Below are 16,228 nucleotides of genomic sequence, written 5' to 3' on the forward strand. Positions count from 1 at the left end.
CTTCAAATTGCACCGTCAAAATCTCTATCTATTCTTCTCCAATATGACCATTTCTCAAATTTTCTTATTTCTTTTTTTTTTTTTAATGTTGCCCAATTTCTCATTTTACAAACAAGCTTTCGTACTCAGATTTATTTTTTAATTCATGCTACAAATTTTCTAATCCAGACAGGTGAGAAAAAGTTTTGGCAGTGGTGTAGTCTGAAAATATAATTGACTTGATTTGTTTTTTATGCCTTACAATTTTATAAATATGAGAAACAACATATGTCGTTCATTTATTATGTTACACAAAAAGTGTATGTATGTGAGATTTCCGATCTCCATATTATAGATTTTCTATTATCTCGTCTCACGAACTAAATGCTATGGTGTAAAGCTACTAATTGTGTCATGCAGGACAATTCTTTTTCAAAGTTTATCATAAGTTTTCATATTTAAAAAGAATCATAAGTTTTCATATGCATAAAATAACATAATATAAAAAAGTAAATGGTTGCACTCTAAGTAAAAATTGAGGACTTAAAAAGTAATGACAGATAATCTTTTAACAACTCATGTTAAGTAAACCAACCCTAATATTGAAATATATCTTAGTTCGAGTACATGTGTGCCATGTGACATTTGATTAAATTAATCCCTACACTACAAAACCCCTTTTTTATATTATTGTTTTGCTCAAATAATATTAGGGTTGATTATTTCATAATTCTGGTAAACATGCACATCTCCACCAACTAATTAATGATTCATATTATAAGTTTGAATGGATGGATCACATATGATTCACCATCGCTTAGCTCATCTAACATATCTTTTATTGGAAGATATTCAAATTTAAAATCAACTTTTATTATTTCTACAAGGCAACCTATGAAAATCTAAAAAGAAGTTCATGTATCGGTTGCTCAATCGCTATTTATATATAGGATTCTAGAGTTAGGATACACATACTGGTATTTTCGGTTATTTTTTATCAAGTTATACTGTCAATTCACGGTCTTAATCTGCTAACATGTAAAAAAGAAATTCATTTTCAGTCATTTTCATCATAGTGTTGGCATGACGTTGAAAATGATGACACCGACACTTTATCTTGAAGTAACTAGATATTTTGTATCAGGGTTTATATAATTAATTAAAAAACAGATTTTCTCGTAAACTTTAAAGGTGAAACATTGAAACACCATTATTAATTAGATTCTATAGTAGAAATGTGACGTGAAGAAAACGCCTTTCCTACAATATAGTATGTATTCGAGTATATAACCATTTAATCAATAAACCAAAACTCGTTAGGATTCTAGCTTTTGGACAGTTTTGAAAAAAAAAAAAAAAAAAAATTAGCCACTACTGTCCAAAAAAACAAAAGCCACTTGTCTTATACCGGCTCATGTTCGAGCATTCTCCCATTTGTAAATAAAAAGAAAGAAATTATAGCCACTTGTTATATAATTATTTAAAATTATAGTGTTATATATATATATATATATATATATATATATATAATATTCATCATCATTTAAAATTTTCACCATAGATTATTTTTTTACTTTTTCAAATCGATATTCTTAGGTCGACCAATCGAAATTTCTGTCCCTAAACTTTTTGACCAGTACTTTTTGGAAAACCATGTACATGAAAGTTGGTAATAAATTTTTGTGAGCCAAAATTTGTAAAGAGATGCGAAGATAAAGAGGTATGATTAAAGAAAAAGGAGAAGATCACGTTGGGAATATTTGTACGAAGGATCGGACTTGCAATAATAGATGTTAGGTCAGAGGTCCTTATATTTTAAGAGACAGCAATGGTGTTCGTGTATGGAATCCACCAATTTCTGTGTCCTAAAATTTGATTTGATGCCTGCCCTTGTCGCCCATCCTTTCAACGTCTCAGACCTCATTCATAAGTAAAGGCGCTAAAGCCAGTAGTATCGGAAAATGTTAGATTAGGTGTCTAACGAGTAAATTTGTGATTTGAGCTCTATTGAATTTTATGTGAAACAATTTTTATTTTAATAATATTTTATGGTATTATTCAATAATGATATTTAGTTTATCTATATACTCATGCAAATTGCATAGATAAAGCTCTTGAATATACATGAGATTTGTGTCTCAACATAAGATTATGAAACTCATGATTAGGAAGCGTATTGTATATTCTAAACTGGTTCTTAGCAGATTCAGTCGTCTAAAATTAGGATAAAAGTCGCTCGAGCTTGAGACTATTATCGGTGATGTAAACGTCATGTTTCATTGTAAGAGCATAGAGATTTTTATTCGTACAGAGGAGTGATCATTTGACTATGCACTGAACAACAATCTATCGGACTTTTCAGTTGTTATAATTTATTGAACGGAATTGTTTGCGGTTATAGTCGTTCACCAATAGTCCTTTGACCTAGTACAACATGAAGGCTCTGAGTACTAGCATGCACTTTAATCTGTTTACCGACTCCATTGAGGGTCATCATGTGGCGAGGTTTGGGTGTAGTTTCGAAATAAGTTGAAGTCAATGAATTGTAGTTGGGGATTCACTCATCGCTTATGAGTGAAGATGTAAGGTCTAAGAAATTCGAGCTACGTAACCTGACTGCATACAATCTAGGGTTTTACTAAGATATGTGTTTAATTATTTTGATGCGTTAAATACGTGATTATTGCATGGATATGTGTTTTATTTCACGGTTTATCGAGGTTTCATTTATTAGAGCTTTTAGTAGTATTTCGCGCTCGAATGAAGAATGGAGACCGAAGACAGTTAAGGAAAAATATTTTTATTAAATAATTTTTTAATTATTTAATATATGGTGTAATTAAAAGTGATTTTCGATAATGGGCCTTGGTAGGGTATTTTTACTCCTCGGGTCATATTTTGAACCGGTACGCAAAATTTAGCAAATCGAAGGACTTTTTGAAGGTTCGGACAATATTTTCAAAAACATACCTAAATGAAATATTTTTCGAGAGTGTTTTTGGGCTTAATGAGATTTATTTAATTCATAATGGGACCAAAATTTTACTTAATCCCATTATTTTTAATTAAGAGCTCACTATACACTAACTATTATATTAAAGCTACCTTCAAAAACCCTACACTTACTGCTAAACATTTCGGCCGCCCCTCTCATTTTCCAGCAGTAACAGCATTTTCGAAAATTCCAGCCCTCTCCTTCGAAATTATTCAAAGGTTTTTAAATAACTCTGATGCGATCCTTCGACCACGAAAAGCAAACGTGCTCGAATATGGAATCACGCCCTCGATTCGATGAAACAAAGAAACGACTGTGTTGTCCCGATATTTTTGAAACAAGTAATTGTGCAATATTCATATCTAAATTACAAAGAACTTGACAACAAATATTAACGAGATAAACAATCGAAATTCAAGCGAACCTTCAAAGAACTCGTCTTTGACAATCTGAGTGAAGAACAATCGATAAACGCTACAAAGTATAAACTTTGATAAGTTTGATTTTGAACAAAGCAAAAGCTTCTATTTTTTGAGAGAAAACTCAAGAACAATTGTATAAACTCAATAATTAATTGTCTACAATCAATAAAATTCGTGCATATATTGTTAACAAAATCTAAAGATAACAAAATCTAGTTACCTAACTAAGTTGGGCTCTAAATTAGGTAAATAAAAATTTCTTCATGCATGCAGCGTGCTTGGGCGGTAAAGTTTGGCCGCCTTAGCGCCAACTCTTCTGGACTAGGCACGTTGGGGCGGTAAAGTTTGACCGCTCTAGCGCGAGACTCTCTGGACTTCATCTTCTGGACAGTGTCTTTGTCGCTGGGCGGTAATGTTTGGCAGCCCTAGCGTGGGGCTCTCGGGTCCGGGGTTTTGATTTGACTTTCTATTCATAATTTAGCACTTGAATAACATTGAAATATCTTCCAACTTAATTGCTATCCATGCCGAATTCTTTGAGGCTTCTAATCGCAAGATTTAGCGCGTCATGCCCGGCCAAATCATATCATATTCCTTCTTCGTCTCTCAGGTGCAAGTTCTACGCGATTATCTCAAAGGTTTCTAGCGTAAATACGCAAAAGCGCACCTATATCTCGTTTTTCTCATCATTCAAATATAAGTTGGTTTGTATGTTTTTGGCATGAGAAATCTTAGATGTATCACGTTGTGTAGGTTTTATACTATTTTGACACGAAATATGCATATTCCTTTACATGTAACTCACGTTCTTGATTTGTTTGCGTAAGGGGCTGCGAAATCAAGGTTTTTATAGTTGTACATGTCGAGATCTGAGGTATCAAGGTGCTGGAGTAGGATAGGGGTCGAGCTATAGGGAGAGCCGATCGGATCATTTGGGTGCTAGTTATGATGGGCCGACTGGGTAAAGGGAAGAGAAGGGCACGACCATGAAGGGTTGAACCAGGCCGTAGTGCGGACCTTGGTGGGTCCAATTCGTGGTCTAGGGAGGTCCATGCATGGGTGGTTGCGAGCCGATGGTAGATCGGGGAAGGTGTGGCTCGATTACGAGACTCACGTGTGTCGTTGGTAGAACCATGCACGTCTGTGCGCATGAGGGCTTTATGCATGGGTTGTTCGGTCTAGGAGAGGGAACACGTCTTGGTCTTGGTCCTAGGGTGGTCTGGTTTAGGGCTGGTCCGGTCGTGTTTGGGCTAGGGTCGATTATTTGAAGGATAGGTGCACTAGGGTTTGGTGGGTGCAAGTGCAGAATTTTTCCAGCAGTTGTATGATCATTTTCGAGGTTCTTAGGCAGGGGCGGATTTAGTGTAGGGCGAACGGGGGCCACGGCCCCCCCAAAAAATTTAAAAAAAGTTTTTAGTATATATTAATTTTTTTTAAACTAAATATATAAACAGATATATATACATATGGCCCCCCCAAAATGAATGATACGTCCATGTATCTCAGTGGCTAAAGCCAATTATAAACGTTTGATCCGCCCGAGTTCGAAACTTGATGGCTCCTTTTTTTGGCTTAGCGACGGTTTTGACCAAAACCGTCGCAAATGTTGCGACGGATTTTCAAAAACCGTCGCTATATAGCGACGGTAGTTGAAAAACCGTCGCAAAATAAACTAAGCGGCCCCCCCAGTTTCCACATCCTAGATCCGCCCCTGTTCTTAGGTGGTCTGAAACAAGGGGTTTAAGTGCTGGTCATGTAGGTTCAAGTCATGGTTTAAGTTTAAAAAATTTTGGTTGAGTTTCGGGTTGATCGGGTTAAGACCAGGACCCCAGTCCAAGTTTTAAAAAGACTCGTAAATGTTATTGAATGGGCTCGAGTTTACATCTAGGAAATGATTATACACATGTTTTGAGGTGTTTTAAGGAATTTGATTGGCTTCGGGTCGAAATTTCGAGGTCCAGAGGTAAAATGGTTAATCAGGGTTTCTAGGGGCAAAATGGTCATTTTGCACCCTGGTCGAGTTAGCAGTCCGAGCAGGGCCCTGAACACTAAAATTGCATGTTCAAAATGTATATGTTGTTACGAATATGAATATTTATGAAAATACGAAAAATACGTTGCATGTTTGATTTTAAACAAATTTACGTATATGCATGATTTTTATAAGTAATGCATATGATGATATATTTTGAATGATGGGAGTTGATCGTGACTAACACGAACACGAACTTGTAAGGTTAAGGCTCAGTGGATGGGTAATAATGCCGCCGATGTCCCCGCCGTCGGGTACCGCGGTTATACATAGATGGATCCATTGATTAGAGGCTAGAGCTGATACGAAACTCACAACTAATTATCTGAATTCAATAAAAGGAAATGAACAAATATATGTTGATATGATGATATATGTTATGGATACATTTATGCTTTGACATGTTATTGAAAATCGTGAAATTTAGCTGAACTGTTAATTAACTGATAAGAATGGAACTGTCTGTTTTAGTGAATATTGAAAGGGTTCACAAACTGACAGCTGCCAAAATGGATTAGTGGTTCGAAATTTTCATTTTTCATTATATGAACAAAAATTGTATCATCGATACATCGGCGTTGTCTGATCATCGATCAGGATTATAATGAATTTACAATTATTTATTTAGTGAATTTAGAATATATTTACTAAATGCTATTAATATTGGTGATTACTATATACAAGATTCTCATAAAATATTCTAAATTAATTTTGAATTAATTAATTAATAGTTAATTAAATAATAGTTATTTAATTTTATATATGTCTCTGTGTGTGTATGTATATATGGATATGTAAATAAATATATATGCATATATAAAGATATATCATGTATTATCAATATTTGACTATGCATGATATTTTCAAGTATAAAAAATACTCTATGAGAATTTTTTTTAAAATAATGAAAATATAAAATCCTGATAATGTTAGAATCATAGAAGGCTTGAAATATTATATTTATTTATGTGTTATCAAGGAGTTTATAATATACATAACACAAATATATACAATAAACACATAAAAAAAATCAAGTCTAGATTCTCTCCATCTCTCTACTTGGAAGGAGATTTCAGCCCCATCCTTTTTCTTGAAAATTCTTGACCGAACTCTCTCCTTCACAACACTGCCTTGTCGCCGTCGGATTTTAAGAATTTCAACGATCTAACCTCGACGTAAATTTCGTGTAGATTTCTAATGCAGTTTACACGAGGAACAAAGTTAGTGATCGTGAACCTGATTAAGATATTGAAGAAATTTCGTAGAATTTACAAGAAGAGCTATTACTGTCTAAATATCAGAATAGTTGAACCATGCGTTGAATACACAAGTATAAATCAAATCTAAATGTCTATGAATGGTTTTAAAATAATACAATACCCAAAAATATTTTGAACCTCAAAAAAATTTAATTATATATATACAAGTATTAACATCACTTAATAAATAATTGATATCATAATATTTGTTATGATTAAACATTTATTATCAGCTGGTCAAAATCTCTGATCTTTATTATATATGCAATTTATTTCTTTATATTTGTGGTGAAGCAAAGCCTCATATAAGTTGAAGGGTGGACAGGAGGAGCAATATCTATTAGGGTGTCAACTATAAGCCAAAATTAGGCTCATGAATCCGAAAAATGACGTGTCTTATTGTTGATGTTGTCTAATATCACCTTACATATATTAGTCTTATATATTTTCTCGTTGTACACAACAAGATTAGTTTTACAAATTATTTAAAAAATCATTAAAAATATGTTGCATATTTATATAGAGAGACCATGCATGTGTGCTCTATTAATACTTTAAAAAGAAAATAGTTGGACCGAATAATAGGTATATAGATGGTTTAGTTTAAGACAAATGGTGACATGACAAGTGAATTGTTGCACATAAACTGAATATTCTGGCTAGGGAAGTAGGTCGACCATATGTTTGTATAAGAAAGGAAGAAAGTTTTATTGCATTGATATTCATAACTGATAGCCCGGGATGTCCCGAGCCATGTATAGTGCCCGGGTCATGGATAAATCCGGGCCAAGAGAGCGAAAATCTGCACAGAAGCCCGGATCTCAAGCAACCCAGGACATTGAGGGGATTACTCAAGGACAGGGAGAATCTATGGAGATAGGTCATCAGAAGGCCAGGCCAGTGAACATCCGGGACACCTTTTCCTCGGGCTCTCGTACAAGCTCTCGGTAACTTTCTATCCGAGCCACCTCGATATGAGCGCCGCACTCAAGTATACTAGCAGAATAGGATGTAGACGAATGTCTCATCTCTGACACCATGCCGATGAGTTGACAAAATCAGGTGGACTGGATGTGACCAGTATGAGATTTGACATGTCAGAATATATGGTGTATTCAGCCGTCCTACTATAATTAGTAGGTAGCACGGAGAACGAGGTCATCATTACTTCTCCTACTATAAATATCATGTTCTCTCTTTACATTTACATTCATTCATTCACACCAATATCACAACCATCACTTGGTTACATTGGTTCTTGGCTTGAATCATTCACTGACTTAAGCATCGGAGTGGCCACGCCGGACACCCCTACGACGCCCATTCACGTGGTTATCTCCTTGTCTGCAGGTCACAGTGGAAGCTATAGCTCACAGATTCATTTATCTTGCTCAGTTTCTTTCATCATCTTGTTAGCAGATCCGATGGAACACCCGACCCGGCTCACCCATTTCACCCGAATCGCATCAATAACGTTAAAACTGCGTAATTTGATGTGTAGTGGATTTGAAATTTACTTTAATTTTGTCCGGTCGATTAAATCAAGGGATTTAAAGTCCATTGTCTCAAATTTATCAATCCAAACATAACTCGAAAATTATATTCTAATTTTTTTTTTATTTGGTCAGCAAAATTCATCAAAATCAACAACTTCACGCTCCTGAAGTGACAGGAGCAACTATATTATGGTAAGCAAAGCAAAAGTGCATAAGAACATATGAGATAAGATTCTCTCGGTGAAAGGGAAAAGTAGTTCTGAGTTTCTCATTGCTGAAACGACATTCACATCACTTCAAATTCAATTTATCGCCACATCTCAAAGTTTCAATGTATCCAGGGAAAATATAATTACTATCTATATATATATGTACATATATATATATTTATTTATTTATTTATATGTGTGTATGTATGCATGGGGGGGTGATTAGACAGACAGTGATGGAACAAGGTGTATGTAGTAGAAAAAAGGTAGTCGACCCGCCGTATATTCTTAAAATTTTTATGTGAGCGAGCTCAAAATTTATTTCGAAACTATTGGGATTTAGGTAATAAATATTTCACATTAAATAATACAGTGTTGATGAAATATAAAATTCTGTGTGCATGTAAGATTCACGTTTATAATATCTAAATATTATTTTCTAAACCGCTTTTTGTAAAGAAATTAACTTCGAAACATAAAACTTTCGCTAGCAGTTTTGTAACTTTGAACAAATTTCGGAATAAAAATTTCTCGTCTTGAAACTTTTCTTGGCAAGAGTTCACTCTTCTCAATAGAATAGGTCCGCCATTGTGCAATTACAAGAACCGGATCGGAGACAATGACATGGTTCATCCATTCAACATTGCTCGCGATCGGTCAATCAAGTGACTCATGACGCTCTTGCTTGAGACATGATTTTGTATATAGTGATTGTTTTCCTTTATTTCTTGTGTTCTTTTGTATCTTCAGACTTGTTTGACTGCTAATATAAATATGTTCTTTTCAAAAAAAAAAATGAAAAAAAGAAAAAAGAGAGAGCTGCAGACAGAATGATGTGCTTTAATAAACACTTTCGATAAGCATATAGAGATCAAAAGTTTCAATAGAGTAGTGACACTGAAATACAAAAATAAACAGTTCTGAAAAGTTAGACCCAATAAAATACCTTAAAAACATAGTACTCTACACAAGACCTCTCGAGAACCATTCTGAGATTATAATGATGGATCTATCAAGAGAATTTTTTTCAGGTCATAGACGAAGATGAACTGTGACTGCTTTTACCGAGTGGGGATGGACGTGGACTTGGAGTCTGCTTTATTTCGAATCCTTTTCCACTTGATCTTGTACTTCTTTCGGTTCTTACTTCAGTCAGCCGAGGCGAAGCCATCTGAGATAAACGTGGGCTGTAAACGGATCTCATCTCCTCATGGGGTGATAGGGTGGAACTCGTTATTTTCGGGCTATGAGCATGCCGTATCTCACCACGACTTCTTGTGATAATTTCATCTAATACCTCAGCACTATCAATATTTGGGGATCGTCCATGTGTGCCTTGATCCTGTACGTTAACGTTAAAAACATAAAACATACAATCCATCAACATATACAAGGGCAGATCCAGAAGGAAAGTAAGATGACGGGAAGGGATTGTGACTCAAACTGTGTGTGTAATTTCTTAAAAAATTTATATATCTCCCACCAAGCTGCCTCTCTCCTATAAATCTTGGATCCTCCCCAGGATATTTAGTAAGTATGGGTAGAGAAATACACATAGAAACTTACTTCAAAGGATATATTATAAGTTATGGCAGGGGCTTCTTCATACTCTGCAGCATCTAAATCTGTTAAATGAGCTCCTTTGAAAAACTTGGGAAGTACATACTGTCGTACGGGGACAAGAAGCATAATCAACAGGGGGAAAAGGACACCAGCAATTGGGATCCAAGTTAATCCAAAGCAAAGAAGCAAGTACACCGTCTGAAACAAGGTGAAAATGGCTATTGTTTTAAACGGTACTGTCTCCACGAAGGTTGCATGATACTCTTCCAACACTCTGCCATGTTGCAAGAATATGCAGAAAATGATCAGTTACTCTGGGAATGGAAAGGTACATACAAATAAACAATACAAAATAATTATAAGGAAAACTATACTTGTATCGTCGACTAGGAGCAGTAAAGAGCAGTAATATTCTCTCCCAAAATTGATTTCCAGGCAAACTTTCGATAGCCATGAAGGCGAAGTAACCCCAAAGGACTGAAGTTGGAATCTTTTTTAAAAGGGGCATGGCAGCAACACATGCTCCAGATAACAATGATTGAAGTAGATTGCTTAGGCGTTGTTCTTTAACTTCCATGGGTAAAAGATCATCAATATCCTTATCCACGTCGAAAACCGACTCATCTACAGGGGCATCCATGTAACCACTTGTTGAAGCTTGTTGGATTGTTGAATCTTTCAACTCTCTCAGTCCCTGCGTTAAGAGTTGAATTAGAGACACGTGCTAAGTTTACATATATGTAGATGGTTTTAGCCACTCAAAAGACGTATAATATGAGTATTGATTCAAAACATACCAGAGCAGGTGGAGTTTGAAAAACAAGAGGTGTTTGCATTTCATTGTAAGCTTCTTTCATGCTCTGATACAGCTGGGACAAATTTGCATTTTTTTTAATGCTTTCTCTAGCTGTTGAAGACAGCTTGTTCCGCAAAAGCTGATTCAGTAAGAAATTGAGACAAGTTCGATTATTCGATATTGAAGGATATCAAGTCTACTAGCACCACGACTTTTATGGCAAGAAAAATGATAATAAAGCTGTTCAATCTACCAATATTTTGTAAATATCACAAAGAATCCTATATCATTTGTAAGAAATCTAAAAATTTCAAGTGCACCCCAGATCAAATTTTTTCATTTTTCACTAACGTATTGTACTAAATATATACTGACACCAGCTTCCGCTAAAGCAATTGTTAAATATATTACCTGATGCTTCAGAGTGGCCAAACTTTTGGTATGCATTGGGGATTGTGGAATAACGCCATTGGAGGGAGGAATGCCAATAAGACCACACAATATGACCTGACCAAGAATATTGAGAATAAAAGGCTGTACTATGAAGTACACTCAAGTCCAGTATGTGAAGTAGCTATTAAAGCTGTGTTTACTCGATAAGAACGATGCAATTACTCACCAAAAATCCCAATAGCAGAAGATCATAGTGATAAGAGGAAGGCTTCTTTAGATTGAACTCTTTTTGTTGGGAAAGCTGAGATGCAACACTATGATCGAAGTAGTAAAGTACAGCGATCATTGTGGCTGGAATAAATGCTCCGATAATATAAAGTAGAGGAACATTCATCATATCCTGTCAACAATCCAAATTTTTTTTTAATGCTTCAAATTAAAAACCACACAAAGTGTAAAAACTCATCTTTCAAAATATTGGAAATCTAATTTGAAGCACCTTTATGACTGTCCAATTTGAGTAGGCACCTGCAGACCATGGATTTGGGCTAACAAGTCGACGTGGTATTCCTCTTGGAACATCATTAACTGGTATATATGATACACCAGTCCACACAAGCACCATCAGCGGGACACCATAGTCTGCAATAAATCCTCGCAGCCATCCTTCATTATATTTGAACTAGTTAGCAAACTAGGAATATATGAAAAATAAATAACAAAATAGTGTGCTTACCTATGACATGGGCACAAAAAAAGACGGAACCAAAAACTTGAATATTTTTTAATGAAAATATTGATTTTTTCTTTCGTAATTTCATTTATAGTGTCTAAACAAACCTGCTCCATACCGCCAGGACCTAGCTTTACGGCTCCTCAACGCAGTAAGAAGAAGGCCAAATGTCAGAACCAGTGCAAACATTCCATTTCCGAAGCGCCAGGATTGTGACAGTGCAGTTTCGTTTGCATTTTCTCTTTGAGGAATTCCAAATTCTTCCACAGCTCCCTAAAAGAGAATTCAAGAAGGCTGCTAAGAACTTTCCAAAATTTAAGACAACTACAGCTAGGATCATTGGATTTGGTTTTGATGAGTGATTTTCAGTAAATTGATTTAGAATGATTACTTTTTAGAGAAATTATGAATACTCTGATATAGGGCCTACAAATGTGTTGGAAAGACCATCTAAAGCTCACGACTTTTTGATGCCAGATTTTAAATATGTAGATCTGAAATCCATAAATCAAAACTCAGTCTAAAAGAGAAAATCAGCAGATTGTCGCAAAAAGACCAATATTTTTAAATGAATTGCTCATCAATTATTATTTTCTGATCTATTTGGTCAAATCAAAGGTAAACCACATTGTTCAGATCATTAGGTTGACTTAAAATGGGATTCAGATTCTAACTTCCTTTGAGGAAGTTAAAAATTTAGAAACTTTCTTGCAGAATCCCTGGTGTAACAGTTAGTTTATTTGCAGAACAACATGAATATGCTCAGCCGAATAAATATTCATTTGTAATAGGCTTCGCTTCAAAAACAAAATGTAAACAAAAAAAGGAAGATGAGAAACTTTCACTGATACTCACACGAATCGCCTGCTGCATGAAAAGCATCGCAATTAAGAGGCCAAATAATTCACCAGCCACTCGAGTAAATCGATTGATCAGTGAGCATGCCCCCAAGATGGCCAGCAAGAAAAGCAAAAGTGCTGTCCACACGCAGACCCTAAACACGAGAAGGTTAAGCTTCATAACCAAAGACAAATGCTTGAGATTCAAGAGTTTAAACTTAATACCATCCCGTCCAAGCTAAAAAAAGCTTCTGCCCCAAATCTTTGCGATCTTTGGCGAAATTGAACATGAAAGTGTACATTAAAACTGTTGGCTCAGCTACGCCCAGTATAAGCAGTGGTTGTCCTCCAAAAACTGAGTGAATCACACCACAAAGTGATGTTGATGCAAGTGTTTGCACTGCAGTCAAGGTTCCATCTGCAGAAGTTGGGGGGTTGTCAAGGATCACAATTACCTTATACGAGATAATGGCAAAGCAATGATATGAAGCAAAAATCAAGCCTACCGGTGTTTCTTTCTAGTTGCTCCCCAAAAGATATAACTGGAATTGCTGATGCAAAGAATATATATGTTGTTGGAGCCAAAATCCTTCAAAACCATAATATGTTAGTAACTTACATGCATCCACATTCAAGTTGTATAAGGAAGAATTAAGTCACGGATGGACCTAGGAATTCCATAGAGGAAGCCTAGACGAGAAAAGGTCCGATCTCCACGGGTCCAAACTTGAACTTTTGGAAAAATTACGCATATAATTTTATATTTTTCACTTAAAAGGATAACAACCGACTTCTTCCTTCACTTCAGTAGATATTACTTAAATTAACCACAGCATTATATTACCGCCAAATTGATAGCAAGAATAAAGAATATTGAAAATCGGAAAACCTTCAAGAATCAGTTCTCCAAGAAAAAGTACAGTGCATATAATGAACTACTTATACATCTCTAAAGATAATAACTAGCGTCATTAAGATGGATTTATATTTGAGCTATAGTTAATTACAGGTACCTGATACCGGCACGCAATCCACCAATCCAATCTTGTTTATAGCAGAGAAGCCTTCCTTTAAGATCATTTTTTATTCCTCGTAATGGAACAAACGTTTCCTCCATGATGATTCCAAATTTACTCTTACAAGAGCAATTCTTTTCTCTTTTTTATATGACAAAAAGGAGTATTTAAAAGTGACGTTAAAACACAAATTTGAAGGGACTCGAGAGGTCAATATCATCCAAGAATACAAAGATGTGTTGGTATAAATACAATACCTATTTGATCATTCAAAAAAATGACTATAAAGTAACTATGGATGCTTTGGACCTTTCAAGAGGTCCAAATTCATAACTGTATGTAAAAATCAGAAACTTTACATTTCTTTTAATCTATACGGAAACTAGAAAGAACAAAAGAATTGGGTTAGCGACGAATTAGCCTTCGGAGAAAGGATATTGGCCTGCTTACATTATTAAAGAAAAGAACTAAAAGCTGATCGAAAATTCCGATTAACGAAATGAACAGGTTCCTTTCATTATTTTAGAAACTTAAACTAACGGTTGACTTCGGAAAAGCTCAGATCCATGGATTCAGCACCCTTTTTTTTACATTAAAGGTCAAATACTCTCTGCCAAGTTCTCACAGAATGAGATGAAAAAAGGGAATATTGAATACTTAAAGATCAGTTACATGGTAGAAACAATTATACCTAACCTCCAAATTCTTACAGCAAAAGTCTCAAATTTTGCAAACTGAAAAGGGACAAAAGTGAACTCCAGGAATAATTAGCGAGACCCCATTTACTAAAAGACTGAATTAACACTTGAGCACAAGTCCAAGAAGAACGGCACAACAAGAAAAACCCGAAAAATTAGCGAGAACCCATCATTCATGAAGAGGAATCAAACTCTTTAAACCAGTTTTGAGCAAATGGGCATTAACAGAGGGAGTAAGATCTGAGAAATGGTATCTCCTCAGAATTACATTACTCAGAAACAAAGACCCTTTTTATGAAACGGACAGATCAAACAACACAGCTGTAAACACCTTAAATTTAATGGGATTCGAGAGGTTTCGAGGAAGCGAAAGTCGCACAATGTACCCACACGAACAAACGAAGCTAGGAATGAGCAAATCAAGGCAAAGAGAGAGAAATGCAGCAGGTATTATTATAATTTTTCCTTCCGTTTTTATATAAATATTATTAAAAATTTTGAGAGAAACAACTCTGCGAGAGAGGAGGGATAATTGGTGTGAGTGAGCAAAGGTAGTGGAGCGGTGAGTAAGAATAAATAACTCTTTGTGATGCCCAAAGCAAGCAAACAAACAGAAAATAATTGAAGATGGAAAAAGTAGTATTTTATAAGGAAATCAAAAATGGCGTGTGAGTGTATTAATACGCTACTTTGTTCTAGCTGTATTTCATGGTCTAAAGCGAGAGAATATACATGCAGGGTGCAGAAGAGAGCTGCAGCGGACAGGAAGGGGAACCCAAATATTATATATTTTTATTTATAAATAATATTTAATTTGTCCCTTCTCATCCAATAATAATAAGTGTTTACTTAACTAGTATTCATTTTGTTCTTCTACTAATATATATTCTATTTAATATATTGGTTACTTCAAACAATTTTTTGGACAAAAATTGTATTTTAGGTATGTCATGTTGTCACTTTGTAATTTTGATTATGTATGTTATTTTGTTCTCGTTTTTGTTAGTTTTACTTTTTATCGAGAGTTGTTGTGACACTGTATATATCAGTGTAACTTCGAAAAAAGACTTAGGATTGGTTGGAGACAAGTATTGAGCTACAATAGCTAAAATATTGAACACATATAATTAATTCGAGTTTGATTTTCAAATCAAACGGAAGACGCTAATATAATCTCTCTAAAACTGATTTAAATATTTGTAAAACATTTAATATATGGAGTTGAATATATAAAAATAGTGTGATTGTAGTATTTATTAAACACTTTGTATACAAAAATTTGATATTTTAAATATACATAAAATACTTTAAAAATGGATCTAAAAACAACAACAATAACTAAATCAATAAAGTAAATATTCACAAATTCGTTTATTAATGTTCGGAGATTAACAACTCTCACGTCACTCATTTTTTAGTAAGGAAGGATTCACTAGAAGACTTTGATTTTTGCAACACCTTATATAAACTCATTTCAAGTTAGGACTTATCAATTAACTAATCAAAACTTCTAGCACACTCTCGATTATAGGGCACAACCTCACAATCCGTATAATATTTAACATCTCATATGCTAAGACTACAAACACGATTTTTTATGCCTTTGTATAAAGAATATCATTCAATTATTTATTGAAGTTCGAACTCTCTTTTGTGTGAGTGATTTGTGTGTGAAGATTTAATCATTTACATTGTATTTATCTCTCAAATATATCCTTACATATTCTCTTCTTGAGATTGCTCTCATTCTAGCTTGTTTTATTCTTATACTTTGTCTATGCTTTGAATTTTCATCAAA

At 34.8% G+C, this 16,228-nt stretch overlaps 1 protein-coding gene across 1 annotated transcript; it reads right to left on the reverse strand.

Moving 5' to 3' along the window:
- Nucleotides 1-9,231: 9,231 nt before the first annotated feature.
- LOC140822820 (probable boron transporter 2) lies at nt 9,232-15,069 on the reverse strand. The gene is made up of 12 exons (XM_073183716.1): nt 13,730-15,069; nt 13,223-13,305; nt 12,942-13,134; nt 12,733-12,871; nt 11,985-12,150; nt 11,644-11,810; nt 11,371-11,544; nt 11,163-11,258; nt 10,753-10,890; nt 10,330-10,649; nt 9,959-10,229; nt 9,232-9,734 (listed from the first exon to the last, which is right to left on the reverse strand). Exons 1-12 carry the CDS (start codon nt 13,831-13,833, stop codon nt 9,420-9,422), a joined length of 2,166 nt encoding a protein of 721 aa, XP_073039817.1. The 5' UTR covers nt 13,834-15,069; the 3' UTR covers nt 9,232-9,419.
- Between the last annotated feature and the right edge of the window lie 1,159 nt (nt 15,070-16,228).

The sequence above is a fragment of the Primulina eburnea genome, chromosome 2, assembly GCF_022965805.1.
Source record: "Primulina eburnea isolate SZY01 chromosome 2, ASM2296580v1, whole genome shotgun sequence".
NCBI classification, from domain to species: domain Eukaryota; kingdom Viridiplantae; phylum Streptophyta; class Magnoliopsida; order Lamiales; family Gesneriaceae; genus Primulina; species Primulina eburnea.